Below are 17,054 nucleotides of genomic sequence, written 5' to 3'. Positions count from 1 at the left end.
GAAGGTGTCTGAGGGTGAGAATACCATCTGCGTCCCCTCCATAAATCCCCTGACCATCTGGAAAATCCAGGGTAAAAATCTCTTTAGAGTTAGTTCTGTTAGTTCCTTTAAGTCCTTGGCATTGTGGCATCTCCATGTGTGGTATCACAGACTTCAAAACTCACTATTCAAAATGAAAACCTTTGATGTTCTTTCTCCACTCAAACCAGTTCCTTTCCATGTCTCAGCTCAGTAACGACACTGCTATGATCTGAATGTTTGACACTCCCAAATTTGGGTGTTGGATCCTAACAACCAGTTTGCTAGAGCTTCAGTAACAGGGAACCCTTGGAAGTTACATTAAGTACAGAGAGATTAGGAGACGTTAGGTTCCTCATAAATAGGATTAATTATTTTAAAGAGGCTTCACACAATTCTTGATGCGGCCATGACCTTTAAAGTTGACAGATAACATTGATTTTTGGGTTTTCTGGCTCTATCTTACCCTGCTATGTGTACTACTGTCTGCTGAACAGCTTCCTGAGAACTCATCCTCTCCCCCCTCTCACTCAGAAAATGGCTTAGTGAATCATGAGAAAAAAAAAATGGCTGAGCAGGGTTCATACTGCCTGTCTGATGCCTGATCGAGGAAGCAAGAAGGTCCTTCTCTGGATAGGGTCATGGGGAAAGGTGAAAATTTAAGTTTAAAATGTAAAATTCTTAGAACTTTAAAATAGAGCTGACCCACATTCATATCACACTCAGGGGCAGGAAGAGGCCCAGCCATAGCAAGCAGCATCTTACTTTGGTTCTTTGAAATTTGACCTCATGAAGCATCAGTCCTTGCCCTTATCATTCTATTTTTTTTTTTTTCTCTCAACCTGGAATCCATAGATGCTTTAAGGTTCACTAGGTCTTTGAAATGGTAGGGGAAAAATTTTAGGTTTTTAAATAAGTGGTGGGGTAAGTTTCCATCAGATTTTTAAGGCAGTACATAACTTAAAAAATGATGGTAGTCTCTTCTTTAAATTAATTATTTTTAGTAGTGAAAGACATACTTTTTAAAAAATGTATTTCTTTTTTTCTTTCCTTCTTTCTTTTTACTATTCTTAACTTTATTTATTGGAGAGAAATAGTCAGAAATCTAGAGGGAAGGGAGACAGAGAGGGAGAGAGGCATGAGACACCTGAAGCCCTGCTTTAACACTTGCAAAGCTTTCTCCCTGCAGGTAGGGTCTGGGGGCTTGAACCCAGGCCCTTGCAGATTGTAACGTGTGCTCAACCAGGTGTGCCACTACCCAGCTTCAATGATATTAGTCTCTTTACTTGAAATTGTCTAAGGTTTTATGAATTCCAACACACCCTGATTTCAGTTGCTCCATATTTGTAAAATCATAGATGTGTGGTCCCATACAACATTAAAACCGCTTTTTGGACTTTGTTGTAATTTGGTGTAGATTGAAGACAATTCTCTTTCCTTTGACAGTGTATTTCACTCTTTTACACATGATATATATTTTTTCCATTTAAAAATTATTATATTTAAATGGGACTCTAGTATCTCTGATGAATCTATATTTCCCCCCCAAAACAGGCAGAAAACTTGTTAGTGATAAAATCAATTGCATAAAACCGCTCAAAATCAGAAACCATTCAGACAATAAAACTCCTTTGAAGAAGACCTTTAGATTATTATTTATTGTGAGTTGAACAGTGGCCCATGAATAAGGGGCCAATATGAGTGAGTATGACACTATGTTCTGTGACCCAGCAGAGCAGAATATAAATAGAAGTGATAGTTGTGTTAATGTTCACCTGTTATATGAAAGAGCTTTCATTTACTCTCAAATTAACTAGCATTTTTATCAACAAAATTGAGACAAGTTCTAAAGAGACAGAGTAGGTAGAAGATAAGGAGAAAAGGGATCAGGCAGTGGTGTATCCAGTAAAGCAAATACATTACCTTGCAAAAGACCAGGTTCAAACCCCCAGACCACCCTGCAGTGGGGAAACTTCACTAGCAGTGGAGTAGTGCACCAGATGTCCCTCTTTCTATTTCCTTTTCTCTATCCCCTTTCTCCTTATTTTACTTTGTCTCTCTTAGAAAGAAAGAAAGAAAGAAGGAGAGAAAGAAAGAGAGAAAGAAAGAAAAGAATGGTTACCTTTACTGATGAAGTCTTTGTGCAGGTTCCAAGCCCCAGAAATAAGCCTGGGGGGAAAGAACGAGAGAAGAGGAGAGAGAAAGGAAGAAATAAAGAACAAGGATGACATAGGTTCTATTTTATTTTATAGAGCTTACAGAGTTTTTGAGACATATAAATATATGACAGAGCAAAAGAGATGACGAAAAATGTCTCAGAAGTACAAAGATAGAAGAAGCTACTAAAACAAGACGAAAGAATACTAAGCTATGCCTGGGTTACTGAGTCTTTACATTTGATCTGAGTCTTTAAAACAGAATGATATACCCTCAGGAGAGAACCCATTCCAGGAAGGAAAAGGTAAGAGAGGACACAGCTTGTTTGTTAGAGCTGGATGAAACCAGAAATAAAAATCTAGAGCAGGTTAGGTAAGATTCTGAAGAAATCATGGGAAATGTGTTTGGATATCTTGACTATTTTATATACAACGATATCTATGGGAGCTTTTTTTGAAGGGCAATAGGATATGTTTCGATCTGTTCTATAAGAAGACAGTTCTGGTTATAGTCAAATGAAATTAGATACCTTCTTTTAAAATATATTTTATTTGTTTTATTTTAATGATATAGATATGAAGAGTATGAAGAGAAAGAGAGAGAGACATCAGAGCATTGCTCAACTCTGGTTTATGGTGGTGTGGGGGATTAAACCTGGAATTCTGGAGCTACAGGCACAAACATTATGCTATCTCCTCCACTCAGTAGTGGGTAACTCCTGAGAAACCCCTGTGAAGTCCAAGAGAGAGAAATGATGACTTAAACACAGGCTATGGCAGAGAGGTAAGAGCTAGAAGAATTAATGTGAGTGGACAAATGGCTAAGTGTGGAGATGAAGAAAGAGGGAGGGATAGAGATGAACTGGTGGTTGGGTCTAGTTTATACAGAGAAAAAGTTCAGAATAGAAGCAAAGAGGTGGTAAGTTTCTTGACAATAGCCTTAGCAGTGCTTTTTAAGCTTTTATCCCAATAACGAAAGAAACAAAAGCCAAAATAAATACCTCATTAAACTCAAAAGAGTCTGCATAGTTATAAAATTACCATCAAAATGAAAAGATATTCTATTGAATAGGAGAATAAATTTGTAACTCCTACATTTGAGAAAGGGCTAAGATATAAAAAATATAAATAACTCATAGAGCTCAACAGGAAAACAACCAACCCAGTTAAAAAAAAAAATGGACCTAGGATATGAATAGACCAAGACATGTAAATGACTAATAGTATATGCAAAGAGGTTCGTTGACACTTATTATTTAGAGAAATATAAGTCAAAACCACAATGAGCTATCACCTCACATCTGTTAGAATGACTATAAGAAAAAAAACAAAACAGAGCTGGGTGGTGGTGCACTTGGTTAAGTGCACATATTACCATGCACAAGGACCTGGGTTCATCAGGGAGAAAGATTCCCAAGTGGTGAAGCAGTGCTTCAAGTCTCTCTCTCTCTCTCTCTCCCCATCAACCTTCCCCCTCTTAATTTCTCTCTGTTCTAGCAAGTAAAGTTTTGAAAAAAGAAAAATGCCTATATTTATAACTACACCTATATCTCTATCTATATATCCATCTATCATCTATTTTTTTTTTTTTTTTTGCTGATTTTAAATTTTAATCCACTTGTATGGTCCAAGCTTCACTTCCTTTCTAAATCACACGTATGCCTATTACTACTCCCGAGTGTCCTTTCTTTTTCTTCTTCTCTCTCAGATCAGAAAAACAGTGCCTGACTTACTCTGGTGTTTTCCAGATTTGCTTAACCACCCTCCATCTCCAACTTTTGAAATGCTGGCTAGTGAACTAAAACGGATTATGTCTGAATAGCACAATGGAAAATAAATGAAATTTAACTTCAGAAGTTACATTCAGTTTTTATCTTTTTTCCCCCCTAATGCCTTAAGCTTAATCACTGGAAGCAAACTAAAGTTTTTATCATTTTCCAAAGAAAGTGATACAGAGTTTCAGAGACATTCATCTGAAAATGTTTTGAATGGATAACAGAATTCAAATATATGCATTTAACACACATGCTTGCTTGCTTACTAATGTGGTAATCTAATGTCCAGTTTATCACTTTCCCAGTTTATCACTAAGCAATCATATTTTAAAATTTAGTTCATTTGTGGTGATTTACATAAATAAGATTTAATGAAAGTTATTTCTGGTTCCCTCCAAAGTCAAGGGAAATAATTTTGTCATTATATGAATAATATGTAAACTCACAATATTTCTGATTATCATCCTTCAAAGGACAGTACAAATCCCTGGATCCTTCATTTTGAGTACTCAGGTTTCATTAAAATGAGCAAATAAAACACTGTAAGAATGTTCTCTTTTCCCACAGAGCTGTTATGCCCCCCCAGGAAACCAGCTGAGGAGACCTGGATTTGTAGGGGTGAGCGATGAGTCCCTACCTACCTGAGTGTGTGGTTTCTTGCCAAGCTTGGCTGACGCTCCTGCAGCATTTCAAAGATGTTTGGCTGGCGAAGAAATGCCACAATCTTGTCATTGTATGCTGAAATAAATAAAAGCATCAAGTTGAAGTTGAGTCTGCATTGCGATCACTTCTCTGATGACTAGACTAGGGCCGCTAGAGAGCAGGGCTTGTTTCCAGAGTAGGAACCGCAGCATTAGCTCTTGCATGTGTTTGTTTCGGCATAATAACATCATTAAAAAAAAAATCAATCAAAAGATGAACTAAATATATGTCAATCATTTCCAATGTTCCAAGAACTTAAAAAGGCATACTCACACCCATGTGAAGAAGTAAAGAACAAAATCACTTTTTTTTTTTTTTTTTTTTGCCTCCAGGGTTATCGCTGGGGCTCGGTGCCTGCACTACAAATCCACTGCTCCTGGAGGCCATTTTCCCCATTTTGTTGCCCTTGTTGTTACCCTTGTTGTTGTCGTATATTATTGTTGTCACTGCTGTTGGATAGGACAGAGAGAAGTGGAGAGAGGAGGGGAGACAGAGTGGGGGAGTGAAAGATAGACACCTGCAGACCTGCTTCACCGCTTGTGAAGCGACTCCCCTGCAGGTGGGGAGCCAGGGGCTCGAACTGGGATCCTTTCACCGGTCCTTGTGCTTTGTACCATGGGCGTTTAACCCACTGTGCTACTGCCTGACCTCCAACAAAATCATTCTTTAGGGCAGGGGATTCAACTCCCTTTTAACTTCTTTTGGTCATTTTGGAGTATTTATTGTGGCAAACAATTTTTTAATGAATTAAAATTTATCTTTTATTTTTTAAAAGATATTTATTTATTCATGCAGAAGATAGGAAGAGAGAGAGAAAGAGAAAGAGAGAGTCAAACATCATTCTGGTACATGTGCTGTTGGGGATTGAATTCAAGACCTCACACTTGAGAGTCCAGTGCTTTATCCACTGTGCCATCTCCTGGACCACAAGATATATTTTCTGAGCACTTCACTATGGTCATGGATTTCCACTCCCCTCCCCCCCACAATGATTGAAGACAGACAATAAAATTAGCCAAATCCATTTGGAATAGGTCATCTTACTCCTCTCTACAGTTGTTGGTACGTGTGTAAAATTTCTCAGTTTTCTGCAAAACACTCTGACCCCCATCCTAGGTCCTCCTCTACCATTGTGCACCAGGACCTGAAAGCCTCCCCACCCCCATCCCAGAATCCTTTGGTACAAGATACAGTGACATATGTTTTAGATTTACTTTCTTTCTTTCTGCTCAGCTCTAGTTTATGCTGGGGTGGGGAACTGAACCTGGGACTTTGAAGCCTCAGGCATGAGAGTCTCTTTGCATAACTGTTATACTATCTACCCCCAACCTGTGACATACATTTCTTGAAAGCAGTAGCTGAGGTGTGGAAAGAAGAATGTGATGGTATAAATCCATGGGAAGAGAGGTCTAAATTAAAAACGGCAATTACAAAAACAGAGCTAACCACTCAGTTGAAGCTAGCTCTCTCGGTTTCAGCTAACCCATCACTGAATGGAATGAAGTGAATGGAGAAGAGAGGGAAGGGAAGACCAAGAAGAAAATGAGGAGGATGAGGAGGATGGGGGGAAAAGGGACCAAAGGCGAAGGGCTGGGAGCAAAAAAAGGGTAGGGGATGTGACCACCGAAGAGGTGAAAGAAAGCACAGACTTATCAGTATTAAATGATTCATAAGAAAAATAAGGTGAAATAAGTATTGGCTGTTCAGATACACAAACAGTACGATACTTACCCAGTGGCAATGACTCGTGTTGATGTTGGCTTCGAATAGCAGCCAGGAGGCTGTGTCCTGGCCTGCTCAGTAAAGAGGCTCCTCTGTTTCTAGAGACTTCTGAGGCCTAATTCCAAAATAAAATTATTACCATTGTAAACCAATCACTGGTGTGTGATGGTCTTTTGGTACAAATTTTTCAATATGGGAGTAAAAGTCCCTGACAAGAGCCAAGTTAAAAAAAAAAAGGCAATAAAATTATAATCTTCAGAGTGATCGAAAATAAGCAAAAAAAAATTTTTTTAAAGCTAACTAGAGAGGATGATGTGCTATATTATAGTACTGAAGAAGTGATTGTATCAAATGTATTAATCAAATTAATATAATAAATGAATTAAGAGCCATTTGTCTTGGAACTGGGAGGTGGCTCACACCAATTTGCCATGTGTGAGGAGCTGGATCTTTGCACATAGAGATGTGTGCACTTAACCCAGTGTGCCACTGCCCTGCCCCCTAAAAACAGAATTCGCAGAGGCTGTGAAACAGAAGATTACCTAAGTAATAAGTTACAGACAGGAACTGGGGAAGCAAACAGATCTGATAGCAGACTTGAAGGTCTGGCTATATACACTGAACTCATAACTGCAGTCACACACAAGCAAGAGTTTCTTATTGTAGGTGGGTTATTCCAAAATGAATGAGGCTTTTAAACAGGAAGAGGGTCACTTCTTTTTCTAGCATTCCTAGAGAACTCAGGTCACATGGATGCTTTAGTGGAAAAGGTTGCCTGTTTCAAAATTTCCTGCTCACTGGCAAAAATAGGTCAGACTAAAAAACTTCAGAAACCAAGGGAAGGCCAGCTACCTTGAAGCAGATGACTGGCTACTTAGTATGCTTCAGACAACTTTGAGTGAAAAGGAAGTAAACAATTAAGGGGGAGAAGGAGGGTTTGTAGGGATCACTGAATCAGGGAAACATCTGCCAACGCTAAAGGAGATGATTCCAAAATGATACTAGATACTACTGCAAATGAGAGCAGTAGACTGAGAGGGTGGGAGAGAATCAAGTTTCTCCAGCTAGGGGCCAGGAGTCTATCAGGTAGGACTGGAGGAAATTATGTCTGGGTTAGAATTTAGTACAGTTAGGATCCTTGCAACTCTGAATTGGTACAAAGTGGCTCACTCCAAAAGATAGCTGATACTGGCCAAGTGACTAACATATCTTCCGTAAATATGTTACTAACTTTTGCTTTCTTAACTACTGAAAATAACTAAAATGGGATTTTTTTTCACCAAAACTACACGATTCATTGAATTCCCTGGCATTTTATGCTTCTTGACTTAGTGAGTTTCTTTCCTTTTTTTAGATTTTTAAAAATTTATTTATTTATTTTCCCTTTTGTTGCCCTTATTGTCTTTTCTTTTTATTGTTGTTGTAGTTATTATTGTTGTTGTTATTGATGTCACTGCTATTAGGACAGAGAGAAATGGAGAGAGGAGGGGAAGACGGGGGAGGGGAGAAAGACACCTGCAGACCTGCTTCACCACCTGTGAAGGGGTTCCCCTGCAGGCGGGGAGCCGGGGGTTCAAACCAGGATCCTTACACCAGTCCTTGCACTTTGTGCCATGTGCACTTAACCTGCTGCACTACCGCTCGACTCCCCTTACTAAGTTTCTTTTGGGTCGTGTGTGTATGAAAAGGTCCTTAGTGTTCTACCTCGTCAGATACATCAATACTATGACTGCTCTTCTAAAATCTAGTGTGCAGGATGGTCTGCTTTTAAAATTGCTTTTCCTTCAGATGTCAAGATAGTTTTAGTCATGATTGTAAATGTGAAAATCTTCAAACATTTAGGTTTCCAGACCATAAAAAGAGATATGCTCAGAAAATAGTTGCCAATGACTGTTAAACAAGCGTCTTTTCTGTGTTATAATTTAGAAATGTAAACTGATGATTTTTAAGCTGTGATTGAAAACTTTTAAGTTAAAAAAAAAAGAAAAACTAAGTTTTAGAATGAGTTTGGGTTACTAATTCACTAGCACTCTACTTTAAAACCTGGAGAACTGATGCTAATGAGATTGGTACCTTCAGAGGAAAGGTCACAGTGATGAATTCACATTCACCTCTAGATTTTTTTTTTTTAATTTATAAAAAGGAAACACTGACAAAACCATAGGATAAGAGGGGTACAACTCCACACAGTTCCCACCACCAGAACTCCATATCCCATCCCCTCCCTTGATAGCTTTCCTATTCTTTAACCCTCTGGGAATATGGACCTAACGTCATTGTGGGATGCAGAAGGTGGAAGCTCTGGCTTCTGTAATTGCTTCAACATGGGCGTTGGCAGGTTGATCCATACTCCCAGCCTGCCTTTCTCTTTCCCTAGTGGGGCGGGGTTCTGGGGGATTAGAGCTCCAGGACACATGGGTGGGGTTGTCTGTCCGGGGAAGTCTGGTTGGCGTCATACTAGCTAGCATCTGGAACCTTGTGGCTGAAAATAGAGTTAACATACAAAGCCAAATAAATTGTTGATTAATCATAAGCTTAAAGGCTGGAATAATGCAGATGAAGATTTGGGGGTTCCTCTGTTTTGTAGATAGCTAGTAGGCATATTTTAGTTATATTCCAAAGGGCCTGTGGCTATACTAGCTTTTTTTTTTTTCTGTAATCTGAACACTGGCCATGAACAAAACTTCAGAATTAATTTAAGGAAACAAAAGAGATATATGTTGTTCAACATCTTTATAATAGTAAAAAAATAGATAATAAACATAATGTATAAAAAGACTTGAGTTATAAATATATGATACTTTTTTTTCTCTGGAGCTGCAGTTTTGTGCCTGTGTAATTCCACTGTTCTGGACCACTGATTTTTTTCATGTAGATAGATAGAGGGGCCAGGCGGTGGCGCACCTGGTTAAGCGCTCACATTACAGGGCCGAGCTAGGATCTGGTTATAAAGGAAAAGAAGAAAATACTGATCCCCAAGGTTGTGGTATAAGAAAAAAAATTTTTTAATTGAACAGTTTTATTCTGTTTTAGATAAAAACCTTGCTTTAATATTTTAAGGTGCACTGCAGGTATGCCATGCTGCCAGGTATTATTGGGGCACCAAATGCCCTCATCAGTGACCCAGGTGGCTGGGAAAATGCACAAATTCATACTTTCAGAGCATGCAGAACTGGTATTTACAGTTTTTCTTCTTGAAATCAGCCTGGGACATCTCAGGTCTACACAGGTATTGCCATAGTACTTGCTTTGACATTCAGAATACCTCAGAAACAGTCAGTATCATGATTTGTGGGTCTTCCAAAAGCTTTTGTTGTTAACATGCAAGCAAACAGTACTAAACAAATAGTATCTAAACTATGGCTGCCAAGTACTGGACTTTAAAAATGAAACCAAGTTATAAAACACTTCCTTGTAGAGCTATACAGAAGATGTAAAATTAAAAAATTATCAACCATCTTTAAACATCCCAATTCTCCTACAGTGCAGCTTTCCATAAGAAACATTTAAAGTTAAATCTTCACTGCCTATGTGATATTGCACAGAAATGCTGGGGGGTTCTGAAGATTTGTTGCAATTATTCCCGAGTCTCGTCTTCCCATCTGTTTCATTACCATTGTTAACTGATAGCCTGCTGCTTTATACTCTTGATCCATTTATCTAAAGATGAATCGACCATCGTCTCCGACCCGCTCTCCTGTTCATCTTGCTCATGCGTTGGTAGTGGGACTCAGAGTTGGGAAGCACAAAGATGAAAGGAGTTCAGTGGCCTTCTAGTCCTCTTTGCTTATTTATAGAAGAGGATACCGAGGCCCCAGAAAGGGAAGAAAGGCGCCATGGTACACAGCTCCTCTGTGGAGAAGCCTTTGCTGGGACTCCCCATCTTCAGACTTATGTACCCTTTCTCCACTTCCCTGACTCTTCTTTCTACAGTTCCTCTCTCTCTCTCTCTCTCTCTCTCTCTCTCTTGTAATTTCTTCTCTTTGCTACCCCAACTGACGCCTCATCACCATTTACCTGACTTGGCTCCTCGTGGGCGTCCTCACTCACATCCCTTCTTGCTACAGCTCACGTTCTTCTTGGTCTTCTTTTTTAAATTCTTTTTAAAAATTATTTTATTTATTTATTGAATGGACACAGAGAAATAAAGAAGGATGGGGAAGATAGTGAGGAAGAGAGACAGAGAGACAACTGCAGCTCTGCTTCACCACTTGCAAAGCTTTCCCCCTGAAGGTGTGGACTAGGGGTTTGAACCCGGGTCCTTGAGCATTGTAACATGTGTGCTCAACCAGGTGCTCCACCACCCGGCCCCTCTTCTTGGTCTTTATATTCTTCCTTAGAAACATACTGGTTTAGTTGCTAGTCACACTCATTAGGAACATCATTATAAGGCCCTCCCCCCCTTTTTTTTGCCTCCAGGGTTATTGCTGGGGCTTGGTGCCTGCACTACAAATCCACTGCTCTTGGAGGCCATTTTCCCCATTTTGGTGCCCTTGTTGTTGTTGTTATTGTTATTGTTGCTATTGCTATTCTAGTTATTGGATAGGATAGAGAGAAATCGAGAGAGGAGGGGAAGACAGGCAAGGGGAGAGAAAGATACCTGCAGACCTGCTTCTCCACTTGTGATACGACCCCCCTGCAGGTGGGGATCCAGGGGCTTGAACCAGGATTCTTACACCAGTCTTTGCACTTAACCATGTGTGCTTAACCCTCTGCACGATGGCCAGCCCCCTATATGCTCTTTTGTTCTTCAGGACCCTCACCATGAACTAGCAATGGTAGGGACTGTCCCATTCTCTGAAGGGAGGCTGGGTCACCCTTCTCTGCCACTGGAGGAAAACTAGTCCTGAAATAAGCGCAGCCTAGAATGTTTCCAGCTTGACTATAGATTGTGGATGTCTGGCAGGGACTCAGAGGCTGTACAGGCTACCGTGCTAACCATGAATGGGTTTGAGCCCCAGGTTAGACTACTGAGGTAAACAGTTAATTGCATTTATTTATCTTTTTCAAGTTTTCTAGCAACTCTCTGCCCTAATACTGCTTCCTAGTTCTACTCTCAACTCTGAGACCATCTTCCCAGATAAAATTTAACCCCCATGTTAGCTGTCAAGATCAAGCAAAAATTATTAAGGCATAGGCTCTCAGGAACATTCCTAAAATAGACTTCCTAGCTTCCTTCTTCCCTAAGGTCCCTACTTTCATCTGCTCTATTCCTACTTTATGGTTCCTGTTTAGTAAATAATTTGACCTGCTTCCTACTTGACTGCATTTCAGCCACCAAGCTGCAGATGCTCCTGTGTGATTCCATCCTGACTTCCCTGGGCAGACAACCTCACCAATGTGTCTTGGAACCTCACCTCTCCAGAGCTCTGTCCCACTAAGAAAGCTAGAAACAGACTGGGGGTATGGATCCACTTGCCAACGGCCATGTTCAGTGGAGAAGCAATTATAGAAGCTAGACCTTCCACCTTCTGCTCCACAAAAAGAATTTTGGCCCCTACTCCCAGAGAGATAAAGAACAGGGGAGTTTCCAATTAGTAAGGGGATGGGAAATGGAGCTCTGGTGGTAGAAACTGTATGGAATTACATCCCTATTACAATTATGTGACTTACAATCTTATAGATCAATATTTAGTCACTAGTAAAAAAAATAAAGCATTAAGGGGCTGGGTGGTGGCACACCTGGTTGAGTGCACATGTTACAGCGCACAAGGACCCAGTTTTGAGCCCCTGGTTCCCACCTGCAGGGGGAAAGTTTTGGAAGTGGTGAAGCAGTGTTGCAGGTGTCTCTCTATTTCTCTCCCTCTCTATCACCCTCTTTCCTCTTGATTTCTGGCTGTCTCTATCCAATAAGTAAATAAAGATAAAAAATAAAAATAAAGCATAAAAAAAGGAGACTTACTGGTTTTCACCTGAAATCAGACTTCCCTGTGTAATGTTTGAGTTCTTGATACCTCAGTTTATTCTACCTTTAAGTATAAATTTTTGTTTTGCTATCAAAGTTATATCTGCACAACTCTTACTGCTCATAGCAGCTTTTTACTGAGGGAGGGAGGGGGGAGAGAGAGAGGGAGGGAGAAAGCGAGAGACAGAGAGACAGAGAAAGGAAGAGATACTGCAGCATCACTACACCACTCTCAAAGCCTCTTTCCCTCAGGTGCTTCTCCATGGTGGCCTGAGAATTCAACTTGGGACCTCCTGGCCTCCTGTACAATGTAACTCTTTACTGGTGCAATATTACCATCTAGGAGTGTTTGGGAAAAGGAATGTTTTGTTTTAACTTTCATAATGATTGGAGGTGTGTGGGTGCCCCTGAAAATTAGTGGGCAGGAAATGGGGAAAAAAGGTACAGCAGAATTCCACATTCAGAGAACTGTCCCCTCAAAAATCTCATAATCTCTCCTCATTGAAAAACAGTGGATGAGATGATCTCCAAAGTACATTTTAACACAGAACCATCAAATTATTCCTCTCAAATACATTCAGTGGGTTCATGAAAGAGTTCCAACTCTTCTATGTGGCATTTCAAACTTTCCAGTAAATGACGGCAAAAACCAAGCAGAAATTTACTATTCTAGATATACTTGACTATTCATTATTAAAAAAATTTCTAAAAATTATCTTTAAATTATTGGATAGAGGCAGTCAGAATTTGAGAGAGAATGGAGAGATAAGAGGGAGAGAGACAGAGAGACACCTGCAGCCTTGCTTCACTACTCACTCGCAAAGCTTTCCCCCTACAGGTGGGGACTGAGGGCTTCAATCTGAGTCCTTGTGCATTGGAACATGTGCGCTCAACCTGGCACACTACCACCTGCCCCCATTCATTATTTTCCTATGGACCCTTCTCAGTTCAACCTCTACACTTGCTTATGTTTTGCTCTCTCTGAGGCTGTTCATCCTCTTTCATTGTACTTAGCCAGAGTGGCAATTTTTCTAGGTCAAAGACAGGTGCCTTTACTTTAGAAGATAACTTTCCTTTACCCCGTCTTTTGCACTTCAGATGTACTTGTACCCATGATGGCAAAAAATTATTTTATCACACTGATGTTAAACCATGCCTATCCTTGGTGGGAAACTGTCAAGTCTCTCAGAGTATAGAGATAAGATTACCCTAAAGAGAAGTGAAAGGAAAAAAAAAAAGTTGTACAGTAGTCTTTCATTAAAACTGGTGCTGATACACCAGCCATGGGCTTTTCTTTTGAAGTTTATGTTTGCTATCTGGAAGCTGTCGGTGGGGAGTGGGGTGTTATTTTCTCAACTTCAAAGATGTCCAATGTGACATAGCTTGGAATGACTCTCTGTGGGGAAGATCTGTGTGTATACATGTAGTTATCTTCTTATAACACTTTCCTCATCTTTAACTTCACAGTTGTCCAGCTCTTACAAGCTTTTTTAAAAAAATTTTTATTTATAAAAAGGAAACACTGACAAAAACCACAGGATAAGAGAGGTACAACTCCACACAATTCCCATCACCAGAACTCCATATCCCATCCCCTCCCATTAGCTTTCCTACTTTTTATATTTATTTATTTTCCCTTTGTTGCCTTGTTTTTTTTATTGTTGTTGTAGTTACTACTATTGTTGTTATTGATGTCATCATTGTTAGATAGGACAGAGAGAGAGATGGAGAGAGGAGAAGACAGAGAGGAGGAGAGAAAGATAGATATCTGCAGACGTGCTTCACCGCTTGTGAAGCAACTGCCCTGTAGGTGGGGAGCCGGGGACTTGAACCTGGATCCTTATGCCGGTCCTTGCCCTTTGTGTCACGAGTGCTTAACCCGCTGTGCTACCGCCCGACTCCTAGTTTTACTATTCTTTATTCTTAAATTTTTTAAAAATATTTATTTTATTTTATTTTATTTATTCCCTTTTGTTGCCCTTGTTTTTTTATTGTTGTAGTTCTTCATGTCGTCGTTGTTGAATAGGACAGAGAGAAATGGAGAGAGGAGGGGAAGACAGAGAGGGGGAGAGAAAGATAGACACCTGTAGACCTGCTTCACCGCCTGTGAAGCGACTCCCCTGCAGGAGGGGAGCCCGGTGCTCGAATGGGATCCTTATGCCGGTCCTTGTGCTTTGCGCCACGTGCGCTTAACCCGCTGCGCTACCGCCCGACACCCTTAATTTCTTTTTAATCTTTATTTATTTGATAGAGACAGCCAGAAATGGAGAGGAAAGGGGAAGATAGAGATAGGAGACAGAGAGACACCTGCAGCACTGATCCACCACTTGTGAAGCCTTCCCCCTGCAGGTGGGGACCGGGGGCTTGAACCCGGGTCCTTGCCACTGTAACATGTGCGCTCAACCAGGTGCACCTATTCTTTACCCCTCTTGGAGTATGGACCAAAGGACATTATCTCAGACAGAAGGCAGAAAGTCTGGCTTGTGTAATTGCTTCCCTGCTGAACATGAGTGTTGACACATCAATCCATACTCCCAGTCTGCCTCTCTCTTTCCCTACTTATAAGCTTTTTAATGGCTTTATTGCCACAATCTCAAATCCTTGTAACTTCTACGAAAAGAAGGCATAGGCACTTGGGAAATGTCCATCCAGCCATAAAAAGGAATTTGTTAATAATATCTTCAAAATATTTCTATTTATTTTACTTATTATTGGATAGAGACAGAGAGAAATTGAGAGGGAAGGAGAAGATAGAGAAGAAAAGAGAGAGAGAGAGAGAGAGAGCGAGATATGCCTGCAGCCCTGATTCACCACCTCTGAATCATTCCCCCTTCAGGTGGGACCAGGAGCTTGGACCTGGGTCCTTACACACTGTAAATGTGAGTACTTAACTGTCAGGCCCCTGGATTTGCTTATAATATTACCGGGAATTGATGGGGGTAAAAGGAGAAAAGAGCTGTGTTTTAAGTTTTGGTTTGAGAAAAGGGAAAATAATTATAGGCTTTAGTGACAGCTATTCACAAAGGCAATGAACACAATGCTTAAGAAAGATGTCTGACTTTCATGATACAGTGGAAGATGACCTTTGGTACTGCAAGAAGATATAAGGCCAGGGGAAGAGAACATGATAGGATGGGGACAGAGCATCCATGAGTCCTGGGTAAAGTCTCCCTCCTCCAAGTTTTTATAACACACACACACATACACACACACACACACACACACACACACACACACACACACACACACACACACACACACTATTTTCTCCACCCAAGTACTGCTCAACTCTGGTTTATGGTGGCGTAGGGGACTGAACCTGAGACTTAGGAGCCTCAGGCATGAAAGTCTCTTTGCAAAGATACCATAAAGTTTATAATCAAATATTTACTACTACTACAGCCTAGACACCCTCTTCCCCTACCTCCTACTCCAATTCCTGCAATCACTCTATCAACTCAATTAACTACATAAAAGAAAGTAAGGTGTATCTCCTAATCTCTCCTGACAGCATTAGCATTATTTCACCTTTTGATAATATTTAGAAGAAATACTGTATACAATTGTGAACTGTAATCAGGGAATCCTTGGATTCCCACATAGATATCATTATATAATATAGATATTATTATATTAAATAGATATTGTTATATTAAATAGATATCATTACATTAAATCATATTATATTAAAACATAGATATTATTATATGAAATCTCTAATAGACCCCTCTCTCCACTATGACTGGTCACTTCCCACAGGAACACCATCATTAGCCCTCTTGTGGGCCTCCCCAGGACCCTGCCCTCACTATGAAGAAGCAATGTTAGGGACTCCCCCACTCTCTGAAGGGAAGCCTGGGTCAACCTACTCTGCCACTTGAGGAAAACTGGTCCTGAAATGACTGTGAACTCAGACTAACAGGGACTCAGGTTACACAGGCTTCTGTATATGAATACACACACACACACACACACACACACACACACACACACACACACACACACACCCTCAGTCAAATCAACAGGGTAAACAGTTGATAACATCTATATACTTTCTTCAGGTTTAGGAGCTACTCTTTGCCCTAGTCCATCTTTCTAGTCCTATTCTCAACTCTGACACCATTGCCCCCAGACAATATTTTTAGTCCACCTGCATGTTAGCTATCAAGCTCATTACTAAAGTCATGGACCCTTAGGAATATACCTAAAATAGACTTCCTAGCTCCTCTCCACCCTAAGATACCTAATTTCATGTTCTGTTCCTACCATTTGGTTCTTGTTCAACAATTTGTCCTGCCTTATATCTTACTATCTTTCAGCCAGAGTTGCAGACGTTACTATGAGTCTATCCTGAATTGCCTAGGCTGACAACCTCACCAATTTTTCCTGGAATCTCACCTCTCCAGAGATTTATCCCATTAGGGAAAGATAGAAACACGCTAGCAGTATGGATCAACCTGCCAATGTACATGAAAAACAAACATGCAATTGCAGAAGCCAGAATTCCCACCTTTTGCACTCCAATTCCCACCTTTTGCACTCTAATTCCATCCCAGGTGGTTCACTTCCTAACAAAGTCCCAAAACCTAGATATACACCAGGTTCCAGGAGATAGAGCATATGTTCACAGGTATCCATAAACTAGGGCAAATATATACCTGAAAGCAGTAGTACACTAGAGTTTGCAGTGAATACCCCCCAACACTTCATCTCCACTATTCCAACCTTTGGGTCCATGATTCTTCAACAATTTGTTTGGCTTCGTATGTTAACTCT

The 17,054-nt window shown here is 40.3% G+C and overlaps 1 protein-coding gene across 4 annotated transcripts in view; it reads right to left on the bottom strand.

The window, feature by feature from the left end:
• HECW1 (HECT, C2 and WW domain containing E3 ubiquitin protein ligase 1) overlaps positions 1–17,054 on the bottom strand; it is a 345,650-nt gene that overhangs the window by 54,607 nt on the left and 273,989 nt on the right. For all 4 annotated transcript variants that reach the window (XM_060195885.1, XM_060195887.1, XM_007535072.3 and 1 more), the window contains 2 exons: positions 6,383–6,488; positions 4,591–4,687 (listed from right to left, as the gene is read on the bottom strand). In XM_060195885.1, coding sequence (XP_060051868.1) covers positions 4,591–4,687; positions 6,383–6,488 — 203 coding nt within the window. The remainder of the gene's footprint in view (positions 1–4,590; positions 4,688–6,382; positions 6,489–17,054) is intronic.

Source organism: Erinaceus europaeus, chromosome 8, assembly GCF_950295315.1.
Source record: "Erinaceus europaeus chromosome 8, mEriEur2.1, whole genome shotgun sequence".
Taxonomy (NCBI): domain Eukaryota; kingdom Metazoa; phylum Chordata; class Mammalia; order Eulipotyphla; family Erinaceidae; genus Erinaceus; species Erinaceus europaeus.
Note: the sequence above shows the minus strand (reverse complement) of the source record. Positions and strands in the feature narration are given on the sequence as shown.